This window comes from Tamandua tetradactyla, chromosome 2, assembly GCF_023851605.1.
Source record: "Tamandua tetradactyla isolate mTamTet1 chromosome 2, mTamTet1.pri, whole genome shotgun sequence".
In the NCBI taxonomy this organism is placed as follows: Eukaryota; Metazoa; Chordata; class Mammalia; order Pilosa; family Myrmecophagidae; genus Tamandua; species Tamandua tetradactyla.
The window spans coordinates 10,271,974-10,297,707 of record NC_135328.1 but is presented as its reverse complement, the minus strand read 5'-3'; the positions used below and the strand labels follow the sequence as shown (position 1 = coordinate 10,297,707).

The 25,734-nt window shown below is 49.9% G+C and overlaps 1 protein-coding gene across 6 annotated transcripts in view; it reads right to left on the bottom strand.

The window, feature by feature from the left end:
• The window catches only part of SEMA4D (semaphorin 4D), a 170,426-nt gene that overhangs the window by 43,221 nt on the left and 101,471 nt on the right, over positions 1 to 25,734 (bottom strand). For 4 of the 6 annotated variants that reach the window (XM_077139539.1, XM_077139540.1, XM_077139541.1 and 1 more), the window contains 12 exons: positions 24,999 to 25,061; positions 23,091 to 23,189; positions 19,146 to 19,239; positions 18,330 to 18,443; positions 17,145 to 17,296; positions 13,427 to 13,602; positions 13,176 to 13,332; positions 11,717 to 11,939; positions 10,321 to 10,436; positions 3,480 to 3,652; positions 3,323 to 3,366; positions 18 to 2,429 (listed from right to left, as the gene is read on the bottom strand). In XM_077139539.1, the coding sequence (XP_076995654.1) occupies positions 1,525 to 2,429; positions 3,323 to 3,366; positions 3,480 to 3,652; positions 10,321 to 10,436; positions 11,717 to 11,939; positions 13,176 to 13,332; positions 13,427 to 13,602; positions 17,145 to 17,296; positions 18,330 to 18,443; positions 19,146 to 19,239; positions 23,091 to 23,189; positions 24,999 to 25,061 (2,316 nt within the window). In that variant the 3' untranslated portion in view covers positions 18 to 1,524. Of the gene's footprint in view, positions 1 to 17; positions 2,430 to 3,322; positions 3,367 to 3,479; positions 3,653 to 10,320; positions 10,437 to 11,716; positions 11,940 to 13,175; positions 13,333 to 13,426; positions 13,603 to 17,144; positions 17,297 to 18,329; positions 18,444 to 19,145; positions 19,240 to 23,090; positions 23,190 to 24,998; positions 25,062 to 25,734 lie in introns of those variants that run through there. The other 2 variants (XM_077139543.1, XM_077139544.1) reach the window with 1 other exon arrangement.

Here is a 25,734-nt window from a genome sequence, read left to right as displayed (position 1 = left end):
GAGAGGAGGAGGCTAAATCAAGTTGTGCCCCAGTCGATAAGTTTCTCATTTATTTTGGTTATTTTTCACTTGTATACAATTCAACGTAGAAAAATAAAAACAAAGCAAATCTTATAAAACACAAATGTTTACACCAAAATGGTCCAAATGAGATCATGCTGGAAGATGAGACGGTCCACACAGGTACAAAGAATCCAGAGTTTATTGCTCTTTGCAATGGAAAAACAGAAGTCTCCTCTTAAAGGGTATTTACAAAGGGGGGAGGGCAGTGGAGTGTAAGATAAACAAATATTAAAATCCTACCGCCCGTTTCCACCTTCCAAGGCAGCGCCAAGGCCAGCGAGGTGGGTGTGGAAGGACAGATGGTCCCAGCGAGTTTCCTTGGTCCCACCGTGGGTGGCCACTGCCCCCCCCTGCCCAGGACACTTCCAGCTGGGAGGCGCTCGGTCGGTCTGGGGGGCACGTGGGCCAGGAGCAGGTATGAGATCAGCGCAGAAAGGAAAAGGAGATGTTTGGATAACCAAGGCCGGCCTCGTCAGCATCGCGGTCTGTCTGGTCAGAAGTTTCGAGCCCTGCTCCGGGCACCGGTCACACTGCGTGAAGCTCCTTCCCCGTGCACTCGGGGGCCTGGCTTCCCAAGCACCCGCCGGGCACCTGCCCTGGCTCAACCTCCAGTTATGTGGGTGGGCGACAGCCCTCCGCTCCTTTCTCCTCTTCAAAAGATTAAAAAAAAAAAAAAAAGGCAGAAAGAAAGTCTCTCCGAAAGCAAATGTTTCTCTCGAAGAAGAAGCGAACAAACCAACAAAAGGTCCCAGGCGGGCTCAAAATATAGTTTTGTGCCTATGTTCCTAAAAGCCGAAAGAACACATTGGGCAAAAATAAATTTATCCCTGAGAATCTTAAGTAACTTGGGCCATATTTTGTCCCCATCGATAACAAAATGGAGAAGATCCATCTTCTAAATATTAAAACATCCGCTTCAATGATTTAGAAACGAATTGCTCAAAATGACCTAAGATGCCAACAGAACCCTAAAAAAAAAAAAAAAAAAAATCAGGAAGTGGAAGAAAAGGTCCGTGCCAATCTGGACAACAGGCTGTGAGCTACCAATCTGATAAACTAAAACGTCACTTCCAATCTGGAATTAAATGACTCTTTAGTGGCTGCTGAGGAGGAGGGGGGAGCCCAAGGTACACTCTTCTCCAGTGACGGGGGTGCCCACTCTGAGAGGCTCAGGCGCATCAGCGACAGGGACAACGGCACATCCTAAAGCGCTTGAGACGGACGGGGGGAGCGCGGGGGACGCGGGGGGCTCCAGCTCCCACGTGGACACGGAGAGACCAAGTCACAAGCTCAACCCACAGGAAACAGACGCAGGACTGTGGCGGGCCGCCCGGGTGCCTACCCTGCTGCGGGGCGGGACGAACTGCAAAGGGGGAGACACTGTAAAGCTCTCCAGGGCGCCCGCGCCGCCACGGCCGCCACCCGCCCGCGCCCCCCGCAACAGAGACGGCGGCGGCCCGCTCAGTCGCCGTCGGCGTCCGAGTCCGCGTACTTGAGCTCGCACTTGACGTCGAAGGGTTTGCCCCTGGGGGGCGCGTCCTCGGTCCTCTGCGAGTCCTCGCGGTCGGTGGGGATCTTGCTGGCGAGTGTGTCCTGCTCGGTCTCGTAGCCGGTGTCCGGCGCGGGCCTGGGCTGCTCCCCGTTCGGCGGGGACAGGCTGCCCGGCTCCACCAGCGTCTCCTTCACGCCCTGCTCGCAGTCGGAGAAATCCGCCTTGGCCTTCTTCTTCCCCAGCAGCATGGCCGAGCGGAACCTGAGACACGGCCCGGGCAGATAGCCTTTGTAGCAGTTGTAGGAGAACAGGCAGAGGCAGAGCATAAAGAAGAAGAGAAAGAGAAACATGAGGAGGCGGTTGTCGCTCGACTTGAGGTACATGGTCTTCTCCGAGTGGACCTGCGGGATGGTGTTGATGACCAGCTGGGGTTCGCACGACGTGCCGGTGGGCGCGGGATTGGGCGACGGCGTGGCCGCGCTCACAGTGGACACCTGAACGGCCGGGGTCGGGGCCGGGGAGCCGCGCGTGGTCGCCGCGGGGCGGGTCCCAGCGCCTTCCGTGCGCGTGGCCGGCGGCACCGGGGCGGGCAGCAGCTTCACCTCCAGGACGTGCCTGGCAGCCAGCTGCAACACCGTCCTGTTCTTCACTGTCTCCTCGGACAGACACTGGTACACGCCGCTGTCCCCTTCCGACAGGTTGAAGATGAGCAGGTTCTTAGGCCCCACCAGCCGGTACTTGGGGCCGCCGGCCATCAGCACGCCGTCCTGGAATGTCCAAATCACACGGGCCAGGTTGGACTTCAGGGAGCACCTGAGTTCGGCCGTGCCGCCGTGCTTGAAAAAATGCTGCCGGTAACTCTCTCTAACTTTATCTGGAACATCAAAATAAATGTGCACAGCGTCAACAAGCCAGCTCATCACGCACCTCCTTCAGCAAAACAATGAAAACATCAAGACGCACAAAGGGACACGAGAGCGCCACCCACTGCACGGACATGAAATCTTCACAAGCAACTAAGGAGATAAACACATGCACAACCGAAAAGCAAAGATGAGCCGGGATAGCATTCCATGGGGGACAGAGAAAGGAGGCAGCTCTGAGCACCAGAAATCCTGTCTTCCCACTCAGGCTGCCCAGGAGGAAACACTGTTACCAGATCTGCACTCAACCAGTTGCAATGACCCTGCCTGCAGCTACTGAAATTGCACCTGATAGCTGTACCCCAAGCTTCTCTTAATCGGAAGGCCACAGAGGACAAAAGACCTGGAGGGCAAGGCAGCGGTGGGGAGGGTGGACGGAGGTGGGGCATTCTGAAAGTGGAGCCATCCACTCGGCGCTCTCTGAGTACAACGGTGTTAACCCAATGGCCAGAGCCAGGCCTGGGGAGGATCCCAGGGGGACGCCACCCCATGGGACACCACCCCAGTACCCTGGCTACTGGAGGACTCATCACTCACGGGCTCCTTTCTTCCTGTTCATAACAGGTTTAGGTTGTCTTTAATGGAGCCACAAGCTAAGCAGAACAGAACAGAATGACCCGTCTCGAAACGCAGAAATTAGGGTTGTGGGCAGTGAGTGCCTTCCAGGAAACGGTGACATTCTCAATCATTTCAGACATTCTTTTCACAGGGTTCTGCTAGAGGCTGAGACGGAGAAAGGAGAACAAAATGCACGAGAATGCCGCAAAATGAAAACACCCCAAAATGAAGTGGGTTCTGAGACCACATCACTGCCAAAGGAAACAGGGCGCTACGGAAAACTCACCAGGGCAGGCAGAGGTGTCCCCGTTCATTTCCTGAATCAACCCCCTGCAAGGCAACCAAGCACAGATCATGAACACGTGAGAGCTTTGCTCTGGGATGGGGGGCCGGGGGGCTGGACATCAGTGACGCAGGCGCCCCCACTGTGGGTGACCGGTTACCTGCGGGGGAGGGACTCCTGGTGCAGTGCCACGCAGGCCGCGGCATGCAAGCTCCAGGCGCAGTAGGGGTCCCGTGCTAACACGCAGTCCATGCACGTGCTGTGCTTCCCGCAGAAGGCCAAGGGGGCCTGGACCACGCCCGAGTTGGAGCCGGCGTAGACGAACCTTTTGCCCTGTGGATGCAATAGAGAGATGAGGACAGGCATGTGAGAAGGGGCTAATGGCAAAAAATAGCTGTCAACACAACAGGATGCTCTGTGCTGATTTACCAGCATCTTCACGCCCTTCAGGAAGGAGGAAAGGCGTCTGTGAGAACTGTGGGAAAGCCAGATTAAGTCTAAGATAAATCTGCTTAAAGGTGGGTTGTGGTTTTCAAGGCGAACACGCAAGCCGGCTTAAGCGAACGCGTGCTTCTGGGTCTTAATCCCTCACGCCTTCTCCAGGTGCCCCCTGCCTGGTTCCTACCAGAATTCATCATTGCCCCAAATTTCTTCTGGGAGAGGAGGCTGTGTAGCCCCCACTCTGGCAGTTTCCCACCACACGGAGGCATAGCCACTGGGCCAGTTCTCCTGAGCACTGTCCACATCCTCCTGGGACCGGGCAGAGGCACCTGGCTGTACGCGGAGGCAGAGCTCTCCATTTTCAAGTGGACACTGGGCCCAAGGAGGGGGCAGGAGGAGCAAGAGGCAGCTGGGGCCGCCACCCCCGAAGGTCAACACTGTCCCGTTAACACAGATCCCGGGCATGGGGCCTGATGATGAACAGATGCTTGATAACCATCTTGTGAAAGAATGAAGTGGGTGCCAGAAAGTTAGTAAATAAATAATTGGATCATCACATGTCCACATTTAGGAAGAAGGAACAAACAAGCGGGAGAGACGAAGCCATGCACTAGGGAGCAGCAGCCCTCGGCCAAAACAAAACCACAGATTTCTTAGTCTCCTGGAACGCTGGTCTGGAATATTTTAACTGTCGGGCTAGATTCTGCTCTTAAATAATATTACACAAAGGACCCGGCTCATGGGGCACAGCAGTCAATTAGGACTTCTTGAGTTTTTCCCTCTTACTAAATTAGTACTTAATGGGGATTCACTGCACAGAAGGAAAATGTGAAATCCAACAGTCAAAAGGATACAAACTGCAAGGGCTTTAAAATCAGGTGCTGGACATTTAGTCCAGTGCCCATCTCAACATCCCAGAAATACCTTTGGGTTAACCCCAACACATTCTCAAATTTAACATATTTTGGAGTCCGATGAAACACTAGTTTTATCCTCACAGGATATATCCTGAATTAACGTCTGAGTCTGGCTAGAGCCCTGAGTCCTGGGGGTCAACCTAAATCCCACGGTTTGACACATCAAAAGGCCCATGAGCTCCCAGACCCACCCATGGGTGATGCATAAATGCAGAGTCCAGGTATAAGACATGCAAGAGGAGAGTTTCTTTTAATAAAGATATAACACTAAAATAAACAGCAGAGAGAGCCAGGCTTGGTCCAAGTCAGCAGAGAAATGGGACAATGAAGGTGACGTGTCCTCCATATCTGTAAGGAATGACATTTCAGACCATTTTGGGGACCCAGGGTGCTTGTGGAGGGTGTGATGTTTTGAAGTTGTTCATACCCCAGAAAAGTTTGTTCTTAAAGCTAATATTCCCATGGATGTGGATCCAATTTAAGTAGGGCTTTTGGTGAGCGGGATCTTAAAGTTGAAATGTGACCCACATCACTCAGGGTGGGCCTCAATTTTTTACTGGAGTCCTCTATAAGGGAACAAAATTCCAACTGAGAGAGAGACGGAGGCAAGAAGCTGAAAGGAAGGAAACCGGAAGAGAAGGGAGAGACCAGCAGATGCTACCATGTGCCTTCCCCTGTGACAGAGGAGCCCAGGATTGCTGGCAGCCAATCTTCAGTGAGAAAGCATCTCCTGATGGTGCCCTGATTTGGACTTTTTCTCAGCCTTAAAACTGTAAGCTTGTAAGATAAATCGCCACTGTAAAAGCCAATCCATTTCTGGTCTATTGTTTTCAGCAGCCCAGCTGGCTAGATCCGAGGGGAGAGAAGTTTTTCCTGCAGGGCTCCCAGGAGCCCCCGTCAATAGGCACAGAGACTCATGTACAAGTAGATGGGGGGGCCTGGACTGCCCATGGAGAACCCCCCACCCTGATAACTCACTGAGAAGTAGGAGGGTGGCCTTAGGGGTCGGATACGGTGAGGGAAGGCAGGTCCCTGGCTGAGCCCCTAAACCTCACTGCTCTGCAGGCCACCTGACCTCTCCCAGCTTCTACTTCCCCTCCCACGGCTGGTGAAACGTCAAATGAAACAGAAAAGGGGAAGTTGCCTGGTCATAACTGAAGGAAGACTTACAAAACCCCAACTGATAAACTTGGACAGGAAAAGGGGGCGGGTAATCAGTGTTGGGACTCCAGAGGCCAGGCAAGGTCCACAGATGGATGGCACCATTAATGGGCAAAGCCAAGTGAGAAATTAGACATTAATCAGAGCCTAAAAGCATCTCCCTCGAAATAATTATTAATTACAGGAGTGGTTTAACATCATCCACAAATTCTGTGGCATTCCTTCCTCCAGGGAGGTGGAGCTGACTCCTCGCCACCCTAGGTGTGGGCTAGACTTAGTGACCTGCTTCTACTGATCAGAGGACAGGACAAGAAAAACTGTCATTCTGAGCCAAGCAACCCAGCCCAACTACACAAATAGTCACAGTGGCATCACGTCACCCGACATGATGAGTTGGGCAGGACCCCTCTGTGGCCTTCTTCCCCCCCCCCCGTCCAGATCCATAGCCCCAGTCATGAGATGACAGCAGGCAAACCCAAACCGGGGACATTGTGCAAACTACCTGACAAGTACTCTTCAAAAGCGTCAACAGACAGATAGGCGGAGGCTAAATGCCACGTGGGACCCAGGATGGGCTCCTGGAATGGAAAGTCAACCCTGGCAGGAAACGGGGGCACAGGGGGTGGGGAGTCGAAAGCCTTAGCTCCATTAGTGTCACTAATGGGTGATCGTTTCCCAGTTCTGCCAAGTACACCCTGTCTGTAGGACCTGAATGTCGGGGGAGCTGGCCAGGGGCATGCTGGAACTCTCTGGACTGTTGACACGACCCTTCCCTATGTCCTGGGTAATTTCAAAGCAAAAGGTTTTCGAAAGGCAAAGGGATGGCAAACCTGACAGGTACTGTGCCAGCTTCAGCGACGCACTGTGAGAGTGCTGCACACATGGGAGCCTCACTGTGCGCCCTCCCGCCCTCCCGGGGGCTCCCACCCCATGCTGCCTGCTCTCTTCTTGCAGGACTCGGGACCACCGTCTTTGGTTTAGCACAGGAGCTGCAGCCCACTGTGGCATCCTGTTCTCTAATGGTGCGTGGGCACACGTGGCCACCACCCAACCAGTCAGGTCCTGGAAGGGCACATGGGGGTGTAAGTGTGGCTAGGGTGAAATGAAATGAGCTGCTGAAGCTCCTGTTTCCCCCATCTACCATCAAAGAGTTTCCCAATAAAGCACATACTACCCTCTGTGCTCAAAAAGGATCATGGAAAACGCATCTGCCATCAGGAAGGGAGGTGAGTAACAAGTGGCAATGCCTTTCTGGTGGTAGTATGTGGGCACAGGGTTGGGGGGAGTTGTAAGCCAGACCCTTCTCTGCATTTACACAGCCCTGGGGGCTGCATGCCCACCAGCTTTCTACAATGAGTGTAAGGCAAGATGGACCTGAAAGAGCTGGTTTTGTCAGGAAGTAGGGGAAGCGCTGTTTTTGGTGGTTTTATTTTTAACAGCTAAAAGCCACTTCCCCCTGTCCGGGGCGCTGTGGCCATTCTGAACTCACCCAGTGCCCCTGCCAGGGCCTAAAGGAGAGCAGAACTTCCCGAGGGGCCCAATGCATTCCCTACTGTTCCAGGTAGCTGAGTCATGTCCCAGGGTAGTAGAGGGTCCATGTGGGGGAAATCAGGGACCAGAAAGCTCATCACCAAACCTATCGGGTCCTCTTCCTGGGCACCTGCTCCCCCATGACCCCTGGAAGGAGGGCACTGGACTGATCCCCACCTCAGCCTCCTGGGTACCAGTGCCCAAGTGCCCTTGGAAGCCACAAAGAACGACGTGGAACAGAGAAAAGTTCTTACACTCACCGAATGCTCACAGTGAGGTGCTCTGATGACTCTCTTGGAGACCTCACTGATGCTCACCCCAGCTTGGCTTTGGGGTCTCCTCCCTTTCGACAACAATGCCAGGTGTGGGGTGTGATGTTGGTTTGAAACACCCACACTTCACATCTTCAGGATCCCCTCTTCACCTGCTGGGGGCCACCAGGCAAAAACCAGCAGAGATGCCAAGTTCCTGGTGGCTTATAACTAACTTGCCTAGTCTATTTTGTGTTCTTTCCCTTTCAAATCCATGGGGAGAAAATGGACTTTGCAGTAGGTGAGGTGGGAGATGATTACTTGCAAGCTAAGAGTCTGAAAATCATAACCAAACTCATTAAGCTTTGTGGACACAGATGAAGGAGACACAATGAATAACTCGCATGTGACATTTGCAAATACGTTGTGTGACAGTTAGTTTCCTGGGTCAGCTTGGTCAGGCAGCCAATTGTTTGGCCAAGCGCTGGCCTGACTGAGGGCATTTTATAGATAGTATATGCATTCATAATCAGTTGACTGCATCTACAATCAGTCAACTGCATCTACAATCAATGTAAGAATATTGCCCTGAGCAATGTGGGGAGTCTCCTCCTGTCAGCTGGAGGTTCTAAAAGAACTGAGGATTTCAGAGCTCAGAAGAATTTCTGCTTCCATTTCAGCACTGGCTATTGTTGGAACTTCTAGCCAGCAAGTTCACCCTGGGGGAGTTCAAATTAAGAACTTCAGCATCACCTTTATCAAAATTTTCAGTCTGTGGCCTGCCCTAGGAAGTTCAGACTTGCCAGCTCCAATGGTTGCATGACCCAATTCCCCAACATTTATACACACATTTACACGTGTCTGTATGAATATTTGTGCACATACATACATGCCCATACATATATCCTGTTGGCTCTGTTTCTCTGGAATAATGCCCTTGACTGAGATGTCTGTCTCAGCCTGGTCTGGCTATCAGGCCTGGTGAGGTCCTGCCTGGACCCCACAGTGGACAGGGCCCATTGGCAGGTACCAGCTGTGGTGAGGGACCCTCTGAAGACAAAGCTGGAAGAGGACCATGGAATAACCTCCTTCTGGCAAGAAGCTCCATCCCACACCTACAAAGGGTTTCTGGCCAAGCCAGAAATTCTCAACACCAAAGGACCACAGTACATGGGAGCAAAGCTTTGGAAAGGGGTGATCCAGGCAGGAGGGATGGAGGCATGGGGCTGGCTTGCGATGAGGGTAGATGGGATGCATCACTGCTCTGGCCCTGACCCCAGCACAGCCGAGGTCTCGAGCCAGGTCAGCTCAGCAGGTCACAGCATGGGGCCCCATGAGACCCTGAGGGACAGGCAGCCCTCTGGGAGAAGCAGTGTTCTCGGTCCCCAATCTGGGGTGGGGCCAGGACAGGACCCTGGAGGGAGGGCTGCCTCCCCTGAGGTGAACCCTGGGTCCAAGTCAAATCTCAGAGGAGGGGAATGGCTCCCCGACTCACCCCTCCAACTGCAGATGCGTCTGTCCTGTGCCGCCTCTGCACCTCATTCTCTAAGTACCTGCTGTGCACTAGGTAAGTTCTGTTCTCAGCACTATACAAAGACCGTCTCATCCGTCCCCCACAGCAGCCCAGCAAAGGAGCACGTTAGCCCCACTGTACAGATGGGGCAACTGAGGCACAGAATGCATAAGTGGCCTCCCCGGCTCACGCAGCCTCATGCAGAGGCTAAAACCCACACCCACATGATGTGGCACCCTGCATCCCGTACCCCAGTTCCTCGGCCCCAGCTTCAAAACAGGGGCAGCACCTCTTTGCTGGGGCTGCAGTGGACATCAGAGGAAACATAAAGGACAGGGGTCAGCCAACTACGCCTGCAGGCCAAATCCAGCTCAGGGTCCGTGTTCGTACAGCACACAGCCGAGAATGGCTTTTACATCTTTAAATGGTTGAGGACAGTACCAAAAGCATAGTAATTCATGACATATATAAACTATATGAATTGAAAACTCCGAGGCCTGTAAATCAAGTTTTCTTGTAACACAGCCATGTCCATTCATTTGCAGCTGTGCTTTTGTGTTAATTCTAAGAGCAGAGTTGAATGGTCCTGACACAGGCCTCTCGGACCGCAAAGCCTAAAATACCTACCTCTAGCCCTTTACAGAAAACACCGGCCAACCCTGAGGGAGGAGAAAGCCCCTGCTAAAAGGGAAAGAGCCTTAGAGACACGACGTTTACTATTATCAAAGATTTTCTAAGTCAAAGAGTAAAGCCGCATCAATAAGACATTCCGCGCGTGTCCTACAAACTCCCCCAGGCTCACAGCACAAGACAGAGTTTAAAGAGGACAGAGCACACTTCACAGCACAGCATCCTACTTCCCAAACCTCAACAATGCGAGGAGGTTTTGGCTGCCTTTGATAGAAAGTTACATGCAAAAATGTCCCCAGGTTTGCTTTCCCTCCTTCCCAAACCTCAACTCACACCAATTCCCAGTGTCACTCTTTTATAGGAAGGTCGGCTCATCTGGCACATAAAGGAACCGGAGCCCAGAGAGACCAGGGAGCCGATCACCCGGGGCCCCCCGGAGGGGACAATGCTGAGCCTGGAATGGGCACTGGACTCCTAGCTTGGCAGCTCCAAGACCACCCAGACGCGAGGGTGCTAAGCAAGGTGGATGCACAGCCCAGCCCCACGCGGCCGCTGTACCTTCTTGGATGACAGCAGCAGGGTTTGGACCGGCTCGAGGTCTTGGAACAGCTGCGTCTCTTCGATGATGTGCACCTCGTTTTCAAGGCTGACGGCTTTGTGGAGGGCCCCTCTGTCTGCAACGGTAAGGCCTGCAGGTTAGCGAGGTGGGCCCCAAGGAAGAGACCGTGCCACGATGACCGTGGCGCCATGCCCAGCCCCTTTGCTCTCAACTCCATCCCTTAAAAAGGCACTTAGGAAACGTTTTTGCATCAAAAAAAAAAAAAAAAAAAAAAAAAAAGGAACAATTAGAAACTCAGGGGTAACGGGGTTGTTCCAATGTTCTTGTCATGACAAACAAGTGTTGCGTTGCTGACTCCACCCATGGTTAAGCTGTTTGAAACTCTGGCTCAAACAGGAGGTGGCTCGCACGTAAGGGACGGGCAGACCCCAGGTCTAGATACAGGTCAGCTGGCAAAACAGCAAGGGCCAGTCCTCTGCGGCCTCCTGCCCGCCTGTGACTGCCCCTCCAGGGGCAATTTGCTCCTGAAAAAATTTTTCAGAATCCACCACCCAAAGACATGAAATGCTTGCCCTCCACTGCGAGCCGCTCCTGGCCTCACACTCCTGGCCTCACCCCTGGACAGTCCGCAGCAAGGGGGCACAGCCAGGCTCCTTTTGCAGGTGTCGGGTAACACCAGGCAAGCGTCTCTCTCCAGGGACGGTCCTCACAGCCCCGGCACCAGTGTCACCTCGTGCTCAGTGGAAACGGAGGCTGCTCCGCGCCAGCCGGCCCCACACTGCCCCTCCAGGCCTGGCATCCCGCCTTGGCGTTTACTGAGTGCCCAGGTGACACGAAGGCCCCGAGATAGGAAAGTCATCACCGCCCACACGTGGTTATCTCGCAGCAATCCTTTCAACGCTTTAACAAATGGGTGGGGGCGCGGTGCTGAATCCACATACCAGAGAGTAACTGATTAATTAGATTTCCCAATCTTCTTCGCCAAAGGACAGGGACGTGGCAGGCTGTTACCATCAAGCCCCTAGGAACTCTTAGGGATGGACTCACATCCCCACCGCCCCAAAACAAACTCAGATCCCAAGCTGGCCCTGTGGGGGTGAGCCCATCTGAAAAATGGGATCTCTGGAGAGGCCAAACTGAATCCAGATGAGCCTTAACCCAGTACGACTGGAGTCCTTACGTGCAGAGGGGGTGGGACAGAGGGGAGGGACACGGAGGCAGGAAGGGAGTCATGGAATGCCACTGAGCCACCACCAGAGCGCTCCGGGCTGCAGAGAAAGCTGGGCCCTGCCGACCCTGCTACGTGACTTCTGGCCACCAAAGCTGAGAGAAAGTCCGACTCCCGCTGCGGACGCCGCCCAGCTGCTGCTCTGTCGGTCACAGACGGGCACCCACCTGTGCTGAGGAACATGATCTCGTGAACGGTCCCATCCAGGCCCTGGACCCTGTCCACCACAATCTGCGTGTAGCTGACGTCTTTTTTAACGAGCCTGGGCCTGCTGTCTATCGGGGTGACGGAGTCGGCCATCAAGGGGTGGTCTTTCACAAACTGCAGGGTTTTGTCCGGTAAATTCAGGGAACTGGTGTAGTTGGCTGCCCTGGCCTCGCTGTTGATGCACTGTGGGAACAGAGTGCCACCCGTGAGTGGCGGCACGCATGGACCGGGAAGGAGCGCATGTCTTCCAAGTGGAAGTCTTGGGACAAAGAGGCAACAAGCAAGAACCGAGGGGAGCTCTCCTGGGACTCTGAAAACACTGTTAGAAAGCACAGTGGAACTGCAACTGTTTTTTTTTTCGTCTATGAGATATAATGCGTGACTGAATAATGAGTCAAGGAATCTAATCGAAAAAATATTTAAAGCTTTTGAAACAGAAAAAAGGAACACTCAGCATTTGCTAGCTCTCCCAGGAAAGGAGAAGAACAGTATGCAACCTAAAAGGAGCCCCGTCCTAAACGTGGTTAAGACAGAAACCTCTCTTTGCTCATCAGAGTTCCCTGATATAGTACGTATAGAAACCACAGCGAGCAGAAGGTACTTTGGACAACAAGATTGTTGCATTTAGCTCAGCAATATGCACGAAGCACATGCTTCAAAGTGTGAGTGGGACCCATGCCCCACAGGTAGGGGACTGTTCGGGAAGGTGGACTCTGAGGACCAGGCCAGCTTCAGAGCTCACACCCCAGCCGCAGGCCACATGCCCACCCAGTAACTGCTTGTGGGACCATGAAGGTATGTATCAGACTCCACCTAGAAATCCACGTGCATCTGCTAAGAAATTTACTATTTCAGGAGAAAAAAATGTGACTCAATGACTAGATAGCATAGCTCTTCGGTTTATGGGACACCTTTGCCAAGAAATTATACATATTTCTCTGCAGGAAACTGAACATGAAATACTCTTAATTTTGTTATGCAACCTATTTCACAAAACACCCCGAGGCCAGCCAGAGTAGCCTCCCTTTCTGCAGAGTGGGCAGCAATAGCCGTTGTGCAACATGCAAACCAGAAGAAAACAGAAAAGGGACGTGCTGTGCTCAGAAGCCTTTTGCAGTCCCCAGCAAAACTCCGCTTATCAGTACAGAGACAGAGCTCTCCTTAGGCCAGCCTCACCTGGCTGTCTGCAGGTGATGTCACCTACTCCTGTACTGGCACTTGGGGCCGGCAACAGGGAGGCCCTGCCCTGCCTCAGGCCCCTCCCACTCACCCCAGGGCCCCGCCCACTCAGCCAGGAGCCCCTCCCACTCAGCAAGGCCCCTCCTGCTCACAGCCAGCCCCCTCCCACTCACTGGTGGGAGGCCCCTCCCACTCACACACGGGTCGGGGTCCGTTCCCCCGCCACCCGACCCGACTCACCGCGCCGGGCCGGGGCCGGGGCACCAGCCCGTTGTAGCGCACCCACTTGGTGTGGGACTGCTCCACCGTGGTGCTCTGCATGTACTTCCCCTGCGAGAAGACCTCCTCGGCGGCGGCCAGGCGGTAGGCGCACACAGCCGACAGTCCCACATTGTTCCTGGGGGGCGGGGGCAATGTGAGGGTCCCGCGGGCGCTGCAAGACGCCCCCCACCCCGGGCAGGGCCCACCCGGGACCCCGGCAGGGCGCTCACAGCTGCGGGGTGAAGACGGCGTAGAACACGGGCTCCTGCAGCCCCGGGGACCTGAGCACGAACACGTCCTGCAGCACGTTGAAGAGGAGGTTGCTGTCGGGCTGGGAGCAGATGAGCCGGGCCTTCAGGAAGGAGGTCCATTTCTTCTGTAAGATCCTCAGTCCGCCCTGGTCCCCCTGAAACCCAGAGCCAGGCATAGGAACAGACCACACTCCCGCCTTCCCTCCCCTCCCCAGGAACAGATTAAAAACGCACAGAGAGGCTGGCGGGCTCTCCCCAGGACACCAGCAAGCGATCAGGACCCATCCCATCTCTGCCTGGATGAAATAAAGGGAAGGCAGTAAAAGAAATCAGGCTGCAACCCTTTCATGTCCCACAGCACTACGTCTATGCCGGCTGGGATAAGGATACTTTCCTGGGTTAACCTAAACAACCCCTCATTATAAAAATTCATGCAATTCCAGCTAGAAAAACAGTATTTCATTCTGTCCCAGACATTCTGCTTTACAATAGCAAGCATGCACCTCTATTTGCACAAGTATTCAACTTTTTTTGATCCTCGCTTTGCTTTGTACCTCCAGATTCAAGAGCTATTGAGTGCCCAGATCCGGGGACCCAGGGAGCCAGGCAGGTGCCCATCCCTCCTTCCACACAGAGGCAGACGGCTCTGTAGCTTGCCTCGGTGAACAAGTGTGTGCTGTCCCCCCAAAGGGCATTCCTCTTTGACAGATTACATCCTTACATGTACTACATGGACTTCCACTCCCCAAATGACCTGCTGAAGTGCACCGGACCATCACATGCTCCAACACTTTTTACTGAACTGACTACTGGGAAGAAAAACTGTAAAACGTACACAACTGTACTTAGTCTGGAGAGAAATACCAAAAATATGAAATCTGATTGCAGAAGAATAAAAACTTAAAGTCTTTATTTTACAGAAAATGCAAACCCACTTTTCTTCATTTTTACTCTGTGATCACAGGAAGCTGAATTCTTTGTTTTCATAAAAGGACTTGACTGTTTTTCTTTTTTATTTTCCCAAAAAGTAATTTCCAAAATGTCTGTGGTCTTTGGTTTCGATCAGCTTTCAGACTTTGGGGGAGCAGCCTAACAGGCTGTTTCCATGCAGCCTCAGTCAAGTCTGTGCAAAATTAATGAGGCAGGTGCTGGGGTGGGGTAGGGGGGCTGGAGGGGGTGCCTAAACCGGTCAAAATTCAGCAGTTAAGAAAAAAAAAAAGTATGGGAGAAAAGAAGAGAAAGCATTCTGAAGGAACACCTTAAAAACACTTAAGAATTGCAGAAACCCCTGGGACTGCATTGGAGGATGGTGGTCACTCCAGGGTGCATCTTGCTAAATTTCAGTTCATGGATCCTCCTGAGAAACCCCTCACACTGCTAGTTACTGGGCACAAGGTAACAGAAAGTAAAATCCCAAAGTCAAGGGCAGAAAGTGCAGCCCCTGACAAATCTGCTCACTGCTTCCTGACAGCTGTCCCAGCCAGGAAAGGAGAGAAGCATGCCGCCTTCCCCCAGAGGCCAGGGCACCCCCGCAAGCCGCAGGGCTCCCACAGCGCCACGTCCTCCTCACCAGGCACCAGTCTGCAAACCTGGACACAGTGTGACTTTTGCCAAGAGTCTCTTTGCCTGCAAAATGGACAGCCCAAGGGCTACCTGGATGCTGAGGATGCGATCTGTGGGTCCTGGCTAGAGAAAGTTTTGGTAAATGGTACAGCGCAGACAAACATGCAGGAATCGGAGTGTCTGTTTTCCTTACGTTGTGTGTCATTTAGGAAGGAAGGAACATCAAAAACCCCTATCTGGAGCCCTGGGGGTGTGAAATAATTGCTTCTGTGATGACAGAAGATTTGCAAGGTGACCACAAAATAAGGACAACATAGCAATTGTCACTCTAAGGATTTCCGACTAGGGGGTGACATCAGGTGCTGGCTGCAAAAGCACCTAGCTCAGTGGCAATCGCCTGATAGCCCACCAACACTTGGTTCTTCAACCTGCCTCCTGGAGTCTGCCAACTAAATCGCCCTGAGCATTCCTAGAATCAATGCAGTGAAGCCCACTTCTTGTGGATGAAGTACCACGCCTGAGGTTTTTATCTTAAAAGCTGAGGTTCGTTATCTTAAAACCCCCCTTGTCCAATATATACTTCAAGCTTTATGTTTTGACAAACATTTTAGGAATGGCTGTTCTACAACTCTCGCTTCGAACCTTCCACCATCAGCTCGTGTTTCACTCCTAAATGGGTTAAAAGAGCCAAATGGTGAAAATTCCAATTCCAAAAAACTTTGGTTAATGCAGGAAACAAAAACTAACTTTTTACAACCTGGAGGAGGTTTGAGGAGGACGTGTCCAGAAAATGTACCTCCTCAATACATGATCCTGGATAGAATCTAATACTGGAGGAGGAAAAGGTTCAAAAGGACATTACTGAGACATACAAAAAAACTGAAATACAGACTGTAAGCTTTATATCAAAAGTTCTTGAACTTGATAATGGCACTTAAGGTTGTTACATAAGCGAATATCCTTGTTCTTAGGAAATGCACACGGCAGGATTACATTTTCAAGGAGCATGCTTTGTACCACCGTATGTACCCTAGAAAAGCCATGCTTTCATCCTAATTCCATTTTGTAAAGGCAGCTGTTTCTCTTAATCCCTATTCAATAATGTAGGTTGGAAACTTGATTAGGTTATCACAGAGCTGTGACCCAGCCACTTATGGGTATGAATTTTGAATAGAAGGAGATGCGACGCCACCATTCCGGGTGGGTCTTGATTACTTTATTGGAATCCTTTAAAAGAGGAAGCATTTTGGAAAAGTCTGGAGATTCTGAGAGAGCAGAGAATGATGAGAACCAGAGCCCATGAACCAGAGACCTTTGGAGATGAAGAAGGAAAATGCCCTGGGGGAACTTCATGAAACAAGAAGCCTGGACAGAAAGCTAGCAGATGTTGCCATGTTTACCACATGCCTTTCCAGTTGAGAGAGAAGCCCTGAATGTCACCAGCCTTTCTTGAGTGAAGTTAAACTTTTATTGGTGCCTTAATTAGGATATTTTCATAGACTTGCTTTAATTGGGACATTTTCTCAGCCTTAGAACTATAAACTAGCAACTTATTAAATTCCCCCTTAAACTTTTAAAAAAGCCATTCCGTTTCTGGCCTATTGCATTCTGGCAGCCAGCAAACTAGACCAACAACCTAGTCTCAAATGTTTAGGAAACAGACAGACAAACGGATGGATTGATGGATGGATAAACAGAATGATAGGAAGTAAAGAAAACTGTTAAAACTGGTGGATCGGGGTGTCAAGAGGATAGGGTATGCTAGAGTTCTTTTCTAAGGGGTTCGTATTATTTTTGCAAGCATCCTGCAAATCTGAAATTATTTCAAAATAACACATTTAAGAAAAAGAGAAAGCATCTCCGAGAGTAAGGAAGTCCACACAACGCGCGCCAACCTTTCACCATTCATCAGGGAGACGACCAGACAGCCTGAGAAAGGAATGCCTTAGCACAGCAGGCCCACCCTTAAACTGTGTGTCTGCTGCATGGAAAAATAAAGTGGCAGACAAAGTGACCTTGCAGACAAAGTGACCTTGCAGACAAAGTCTTAAGTCTGGGCAAAGGGACGGATGTCCCCGGTATGCCCCCACCGTGGCCGGCAGCAGAAGGGAATGAAGCTGGAATGACATCCCACCTTGCACACTCGCGCTATCCTTGGGATCAGCAGCTTGAAAACAAACTCGTACTCCACAGACACCTCCGTGAAGAAGAAGTACACCTGGTCGTCCTCACCATCGGTGCTGTCTGGGTTTTGTTGGATCACGTCGGCAGAGACAAAGCTGGGCTCTGCGGAGGAGAGATGACGCTGCACTTGGCACACGCACAGCCACGCTAACATCCAGCGCTGATGACGCCTGCCTCTGCTCTCTCTCCTTAACTGGGAGCAGGTGTCACCTGTTTCTGGGGTCCCCTCCCAGGAGCATGCATGTGCCACACTCCAGACAAACTCCAGGGTCCAGGAAGGAGGACGGTGCCCTCTGCAGCCTGGGAGATGTGCTAGCCACAGAGACTGAACACACTCTGCCCCACGACACACATTTTATTGCACTCTCAAACATATTTTGAAACATGCATTTGCTGGTTTCAGTAACACTGGCCGCAGATACACCTAACTAAAAAGTCCAGGTACATGGTGACTTTGGGCTCCCTGGCTACCCTCCACTGAGGTGTGGGCTGGTCTCCTGCACCTCTGGCCCCAGCACCTGCCCACCCCCGGGCACCCAGGAGAACTCAGCAGGCGTCAGGACTCAGGGTGCCGGCCGGCCAGGGGATAGCCCTGAGGGAGTGGGGAGCCGCGAGCCCCTGCACCTGGGAAGTTGAACTTCAAAAACATATGTCGTCTGGAGGCAATAAAGAATCCAGATCTGATCTGACCTGGTCCTTCGAGACTGCATAAAGGCAGATGCCGTGTCGGGATCTGCTCTGCAGGTTCACAGCACTCCAGAAATGGCATGCCCTGATCTGATTAGTCTTTATTAGCTGTTTACCAGCAGATTTGTACTTTTATGAAGGCCCCCTAAACTGATTTTCAAGGAGGAGTACAAGCTGCCTTGCACCAGTTCTCTATCAGAGGAGAACAAGTAAGCCTGCCCTGGGCCCTGGCCCGTGGAACCCTGGGCAGCTACCGCCACCACAGGCACCCAGGAAGCCAAAGTCAGCTCGGAAATCAGCTGAGGCCGAGCACATCCACCTGGAAGCAACCCCGCCCCCTCGCAGCTCAGACACGGCAAAATGAGAAACAAAACTGGTGACCTCCAGCTGGTGAGGAAGTCCCTCAAGGGGCACGTCCCACCTCAGTCAGGCAGCTTCAGCATCTTACCATTAAGCCAAGGTATCGAGTACTCTGTCCGCAGGAGATTCTGGGAAAAATTTCGAGAGATGATGGGTTCACTTCCCAAAAAATTATACGACGTTCCGGAATAAAGCTCTCCGTCTTCAGAGGCCCAGGAGGAAAGAGGAAAAGTGAATCAGTATCTCAGACTGTAGCATGCAACTCAGGGGACAAAACGTGCAACACAGTGTGTTTTTTTTTACAATCTAACAAATTCTGGAGAAGTGCAATTTCCCCTGCTTCCGGAATGTCTGTCTCTGCTTCCTCCGTTTCTTTTCTCTGATGTGGCTATTACTGAGTTTCACACTCAAGTGTATTTTATGAGAGTTAAGGGGCAGTAACTCAGCACATGTGAGCAGTCCCAGGGTCGGGGGAGACGGTAATAAATGTAAGGATGGGGGCACCGGTAGCTGATGGTCTGCTCTCCTCGAATCCTCCAGGCCCTTCCTGGGCAGGAGGCAGCTCATCTACAAACCTCCCTCTCAGACAGTGGGACCAAACAACCCTAAAGTGGGGCACAAACTTAACAGACAACTCAGGTATGGAAAAATAACATTTTCCCACAAATTTAGCTCTGGACCACAGTGGGGATTGGTCATCCTTTTGAACAATTCATACCAAAACTCTTACTACAGGGTTTACGTAGAATCACTCGTGCTTTTTGTAAGAAGAGCTTATTTTAAAAAGAAGCACAGCAAGAGAATATTGAGAAGTAAAGACAAACAGAATGCACTATTTCGTATACTTTTTAAGGTGACATCATAATCCTCGCGCGCGAAGGAAGCCACGGGTGGCCGGACTCACCAACCATGACGGACGTGTAGCTGTGTGCAGGGTCAAAGGGACATCTTCCTTTGCCGTCTTCATTTTTCCCCAGAAATTTAAAGGTTGATAAGCTCTACAGCAACAAGTGAATAAAAAGAAAGTGCATCACAAAATGTCTGAAGGTATGCAGCAACAGGCGTCATTGTGCCATTTCTTTTTATAGACTCGCTGTTTCTTCAGACACCAGATGCGGGAGACCCACTCTCCAGAACTACACCTTGTGCAGTTCAGCTTAAGTCTGGGTGCCAGCGCCTTGGGGTACTTGCTCTGACTGCCTGGCCGAGCTATTCCAGATCTCAGGGCTCTGGGTTTACTTCATCTGTAAGACGGAGGCAGCAGCGCTGGGGCCTAGGGGCCCCGGGAGGGTGTGAGGCTGCAGGGGCCAGGACAAAGCAAATGCAGGAGGGGCTCAGGGCACGACTGCGATGTCATGTCAACAAAGGTGGCATTTCAAGGCAGCGTGGGAAACCCAACAGTCTGATAAACAGGTAACGGACAAGCCATTTGGAAAACAAAATGTGAGATAAAATAAAGGATTATAAAACATAAAATAAAAAATAAAGCTGAACTCCTACCTCACTCCACCCACCAAAATATATTCCACCATCCCGCACTAAAAGCAGTATGGGCAAGTCTTTCAATCTTGGCTTATCTTTCTTCACTCGGCCAGAAAGCCCAAAGCCATGTAAGGAAAAAATGGACAGATTTATCTATATTAAAAACCAGAAAGCTTTTGTATCGGAAAAGATGAGACAAAGTTAAAGGACAAGCGACAAACTGGGCAAAAGTGCTTGTAAAATGAGAAATGGGGTTGTTTACATTTACGGACAAATGGGAAGCTTATGCAAACAAGTGAGAAAGAAGATCCCAGAAGAAAAATAGAAAAAAACAAAACCAAACAAAAAACAAACAAACAAACAAACAGCAGTTTACAAAAGAAGAAATCCTTGTGGGCAACGCAGGTGGGAAAGGACACATAAGCCTGCCAGAAACCCGAGTGGCACCGACAGACATGAAAGTGGAGTGGCCTGTGCACCCAGAAAGAGGACAGCTCTCCAGGGCTGCCAAATGGGGGGGGGCCCCTCCATCTGTCAAGAAAGGTGGGTTACGGAAGTTTTGGGAAACAGAGACGATGAATAGGCATGCAACGTGCTATTGTGCCCACTTTAATGTGTCTGTTAAAGCAGCATACATGCATATGGTAATAGGATAAATTTTTTTTAAAATCTATGAAATTGCACGACACAAACAGTGCACCCTAAGTTAGGTCATGCACTAAAGTTAATGGTGCAATTATAAAAACGTGCTTTCACCCATTGTAACACATGTGCTACATCCATGCAAAGTGTTAATAATAGGGTGGTAGATGGGACCCTGTGTTTTAGGCATGATTTTTTCTGTAAACCCACAATTTCTCTAAGAAAAGTAAAAAACTTAGAAACAGGATACAGACTTTCACTATTGCTTTAGGAAAAAACAAGTGGGGTGATCATACAACCGACATGACATGATCCAATTATCAGCTCTCTAAAGGACATTTGGGCGCTACTGAGAAAATCTGAACAGGAGCAGAAATAAGATAATTAGATTATTAGGGAATTATTGTAAAACTTCCTAGGTAGGAGGAGGTCATTAGTTAGGAGATGTTCGTGAAGGTATTTAGGGTCACAGTTCAGTGAGTGCACACACAAACACACACACACATACCCCATCCCCCCTTCATTTAGCAAGCACGGCTAAAAAAATGGGTGATTTATTTACGTATAAGTACTCAACTTTACTGCAGACTTGAAAGTTTTTATTTAAAATTCAGGCGAAATGGATGGGTACAGGTTTAAATGGAATACACTCTCCCTCACCTCAGTTAACTAACACATTCATGGAATTTTTTTTTTTTGATATTAACTTTTTTAAAAATTTATTTATTAATTAAAAAAAATTCAACAAATGAAACACAACAGTAACATAGATACTCAGTAATTCACAATATCATCACTTAGTTGCATATTCATCATTTCTTAGAACATTTGCATCCATTCAGAAAAAGAAATAAAAAGACAATAGAAAAAGAAATAAAACGAAAACAGAGGAAAAAAAAGATTATACGTACCATACCCCTTACCCCTTGCTTTCACTGATCACTAGCATTTCAACATTTGTTCCCCGATTATTTATTTTTATGCCATATGTTCTACTCGTTTGTTGACAACATCCGTGGAATTTTAAGTTTCTTTATACTTTAAGCTTTTGATTAACTAAAGGTTACCCAGGAAATCCTTTGATGCTCAAAACATTTCACATGTGACTTAGTACACTTTTCTCTTAAGCAAAAAGAAACTCAATCTGTGCTTGAGGACTGAGGGTCTTAAAACATCCCAGGGGGAAAAGAAACCATCCCAGGAACATTGTCTCCCATCCCCACCCGATACACACCGTTCACTGCCACGCAGGTGCACGAATCCTGCTGCAGCTCTCACACTCCCCCCCACCCCAGGATGTACAAGTATGGTTTGTTCTAAGCAAGTTCTTAAGGAGCTCTCACTTAGTCTTGTCTCTTGTCATCTGCCTTTGACTCAAGATGGAAAATGTTTTTAAAAGTTCCAATCTAGGGTTCTAGCAAACTATGCTTTTTACTATAACTGGGATGGTTTGAAGCTGTCATGTATCCCAGAAAATCACGTTTTCAAAGCGCATCCATTCCTGTGGGTGTGGTCCCATTGTAAGTAGGATGTTCTGTTGAAGAGGATCCTAAGTGAGGATGTGACCCACCACATCCAGAGTAGGTTTTAACCCTCTCACTGCGGCATCCTTTATAAGAGAATGAGATTTAGATAAAGTGAGAGAGATGGGGAGGGAGGAAGCCACAGAAGTCAGAGGCTGGAAGCAAGGAAAGCTGGAAGAGAAGGGAGAGACCAGCAGACGCTCCCCGGTGCCTTCCTGTGTGACAAAGGAGCCCAGGATTGCTGGCAGCCGGTCCTTGGGGAGAAAGCGCCACCTGATGACGCCTCGACCTGGACATTTTTCTCAGGCCTCAAACCTGCAAGCTTGTTAAGACAGCAGATCCCCTTTGTAAAAGCTAACCCATTTCTGATGTGTTGCTTTTGGCAGCTCAGCTAACACAATAGCGTATTTTACAAGTGTTAGGCACTCTCTAAAACAGGGGCAGTCATTAGAAAACAAGCTTCATTTTCAAACCTCAAAGTGCTCCTTCTCCTTCTCTCTGGGATCCTTATGCAAATTATTCATGAGAGGCTACAACTTCTCCTGATAAGATGGGACAGTCTAACCTTCCTTCTCCCCCCAGTTGTCAGTCAGATAAAGTGAAGAACAGTGGCAAAAGGACATTATAAAGGCGGGGGAGGGCCCCGCCTAAGGAATCTGAATGTAAATGACACCAGTTTAGGGATAACCGGGGACCTGATGCAGGAAAAGGACGGAAAAGGAATCCTGCATCTACAACAGCTCAACACGCACACGTACTTTCCTTGCAGTGACACCAGTGGCACTCTGCACCCCACTGGCAGTTCCACCAGTAGGCACAGGATGGGGAGATCCAAAGGCCAGAAGAGCAGCCCCTTAACCAAGAACATGTGCAAATGCAGGAGCCTAAGGTCTTCCTTACGAAATAAAACAATGAATGGGAGGAGGAGGGAAGGGGTGCCCAGTGCGAGGGCTACATGTCGGTGGGGGTCACGAGCACTGGCCCCCACCCTCGGGCACGGCGCCATGGCTGGGATAAGTGATGCCACGGGCCCCCAGCTGGTACGTGGACTGGCAGCTCCTGCCTGCTGCTGGGCAAGGCAGTCTGGGGGGACCCAGCAAGCCCCAGCCCTCCCGGAGCTGGCGATTAGTAAACCCTATTGCTCTGCAGGGTGGAGACCAGTTTATTCCCGCCTCAGGCCCCATGTGGCCTCAACTGCTTACCAGGTGGTCACAGGTCGGCTGGAAGGCGTTGGTTCCACACACGTAAAGGGTATCGGCATTGAGTGGTTGCAGCACGCGGATGTAGTTGAGACATTCTGTCTATAAGGAAGAAACATGCGCAGATGCACAGCTGTCCAGCTGCAAACACAACCCCAGCCCCATCCCACTTACTGGTATTTCCAAACTGATAACACTTTTCCTTCCAAGAGTGCACAACCAGTGTCCGCTGGCTGCCTCTCGCTGGCCAGGAGCCCCAGTTTGCACACTACCTGTCCCTCTTTTCATTTGTTCTTTTAATGCTCCTGACCTTGCACCTTAGCTCTGTCGACCCTGGCCACGTTCACTCCGAGGTTTCCCAAGACATCAATACAGCCACGGGACAAACCTAAACCTTCAGCTGGCCTGAATAATTCCGTCTCTGCAAGCACCCACAGGCTGTTCAGGCACCAGAGGGATTTCATTTCAGTTACTAATTTATACTCAGCCAAGACTGGGGGCCAGAAAAAGAAAGCAATGAGAGCTTTCCCCACTATACTGGGAAACCCACTATAGAAAAACATTTTTTGACTCTCACCAAACACACAAACCATTGATTTTGTTGCCAGACCTGCTAAAAGTAGTCACTGTACAGAAATTCTTCTGCTTTTCTTTTCTGTCCAGGGCCACCCCACCCAAATGCATGAGAACACCGCTGGCTTACCTCTCACACCATGCGTGGGGGTGGGGAGTGGGGTGCAGGGAGGGGGCCCCATTTGGCTCTGGGCCTGTCTATACCCCTCCCTCCCAAGGCGGAGAAGATGAACTGATGAGGCTGAGCTGTCAGAAGGGACTCAAAAAAAAGCTTGATTTGTCCTTTGGTAAATGCTACTCCAATAGACTTTTTAAGTTGGTATCATATTTTTCAAATGAATCTAAGCTACCTAATTCAGTATCATTTTCAAAACAGCTCATTACCATAATTAATCATTCCCTGGTTCTCCAGAGCCTTTAGGATAAATTATGCATGGATTTTTGGCAAAAAAAAAAAAAAGAAAAGAAGGGACTCAAAGCAGGGAAACAGACAGCATTTAGGAACCCATCCATGCTATTTTAGAATGAAATGTACTGGGATTATATATGCCATAGTCTGAAATTATCTTAGCTCAGGAAAGTTTTCTATGCACTATGAGATATTGTTTTAAGCTGGTTGGTTTTAAGTGGGGTGGTCCTGCCACACACACCCCCAAACTGGGAGGGCCCCAGGTCCGCTGTTTGGTGTCCATATTTTGTCTAATTTAGCTCTAAACCACTCCCTGTGGAGCCTGTGAGCACAGTGAATCCCCTGCATGTGCCTTTGCTTCCTAAAGGAGCTCTGGATTTAGCTACAAACACTTGGGCGAAAGTGTTGAGCCCTCTGCTAAAAAAACGTTTGGCAAGAATTTCCTGGGTGGTGCTTGCTTGTAGATTTTTTTCTATTTTTCACGTGTGGGATTTTGAATTGTTTTAAAATGAGATGACAACTTCTGAAAATTACCACCACTCAGCAGCCTTCACCAATTATCGAGGAAAGCTTGGCTGTCCAAGCACCGGAATATTGGCATAACTGTTCTAGACAGGAAGTGGGGAGGGGGGTCTCGATGGGTCCTGAGGGCACCCCAAGCTTGGTGGGAAGTAGAGATGAAGCCCACAATTTACGGCCCTAGTCAGTAAGCACCGGATATCATTTTCTGTAGTTTCAGGCCATCTGAACAAACTCAAATCAGTTAACTGGAAAAGTATTCATCCACTGTCTCCTCTATGTATGGGACTTGCTTTGAGAGACCCAATCTCAACACTTAGGAACAGAATCTATAACCTCCAAGGTGAGATTAAAAATGCTAGGAAATACTTTTTTTGTTTGTTTGATTTCTGTCTTGCAGTAGAAATTACCTGTTTTGATTTTCCTTTTTCTGCACATTTTGCTTTTTTGTCTTCAGAGACCTTCCAATATACCTGTGAGGATAAATGGAGTCCATTTCAATGTTTATCATCCTTCTCAAAAGGAGCTACTGGTATAAAAAGTGGACAGCTTACAGAGCATTAACACTTCTCCTGAGACAAAAAATCTCAAAATTGCAAAGTGAGGTTCAGAGAAGAGGGTGCTGAGGTCCACAAGCAATTTGGGGGACTTTGAGAAATTTCTGTGCCCCTTATCCTGAAACCTGAAACCAGTACCTGAATGGCGAGCTCTCAAATTCCCTCTAGTTTTAGCCAAAGCTAAACAGATGCAAGTGAATTATACATCCAAAAGCAAAAGAATAAGTATTTTCAAACATCAGTGATTTTGTTCCTATCCATTCAAAAGTGACTTTAGAGCCCAGTAAAAAATAAGTCATGATGTTTGACTATTGGTAGAACAGTACGATCACGATTCCTTGAATTTCTTGAGACCTGAGCAGCCATTTCTTTGCTGCAAGCTGAGGATTTACACTCAAGAATAACCAACATCCTGATACTTCTTTTAGTCTTTGAACAGTTGGCCAAGTGACCTCAATGTGATTGCTGAACATTCATGAATGTTAAACTCATTTAAAGCATGAGTTACATTCATTTAAAGCAAAATAAGTGTCTGGCTGCCTCTTTTTTCAAACCAGGGTAGATCCGTGCCTCAGTCACTATAACCCCC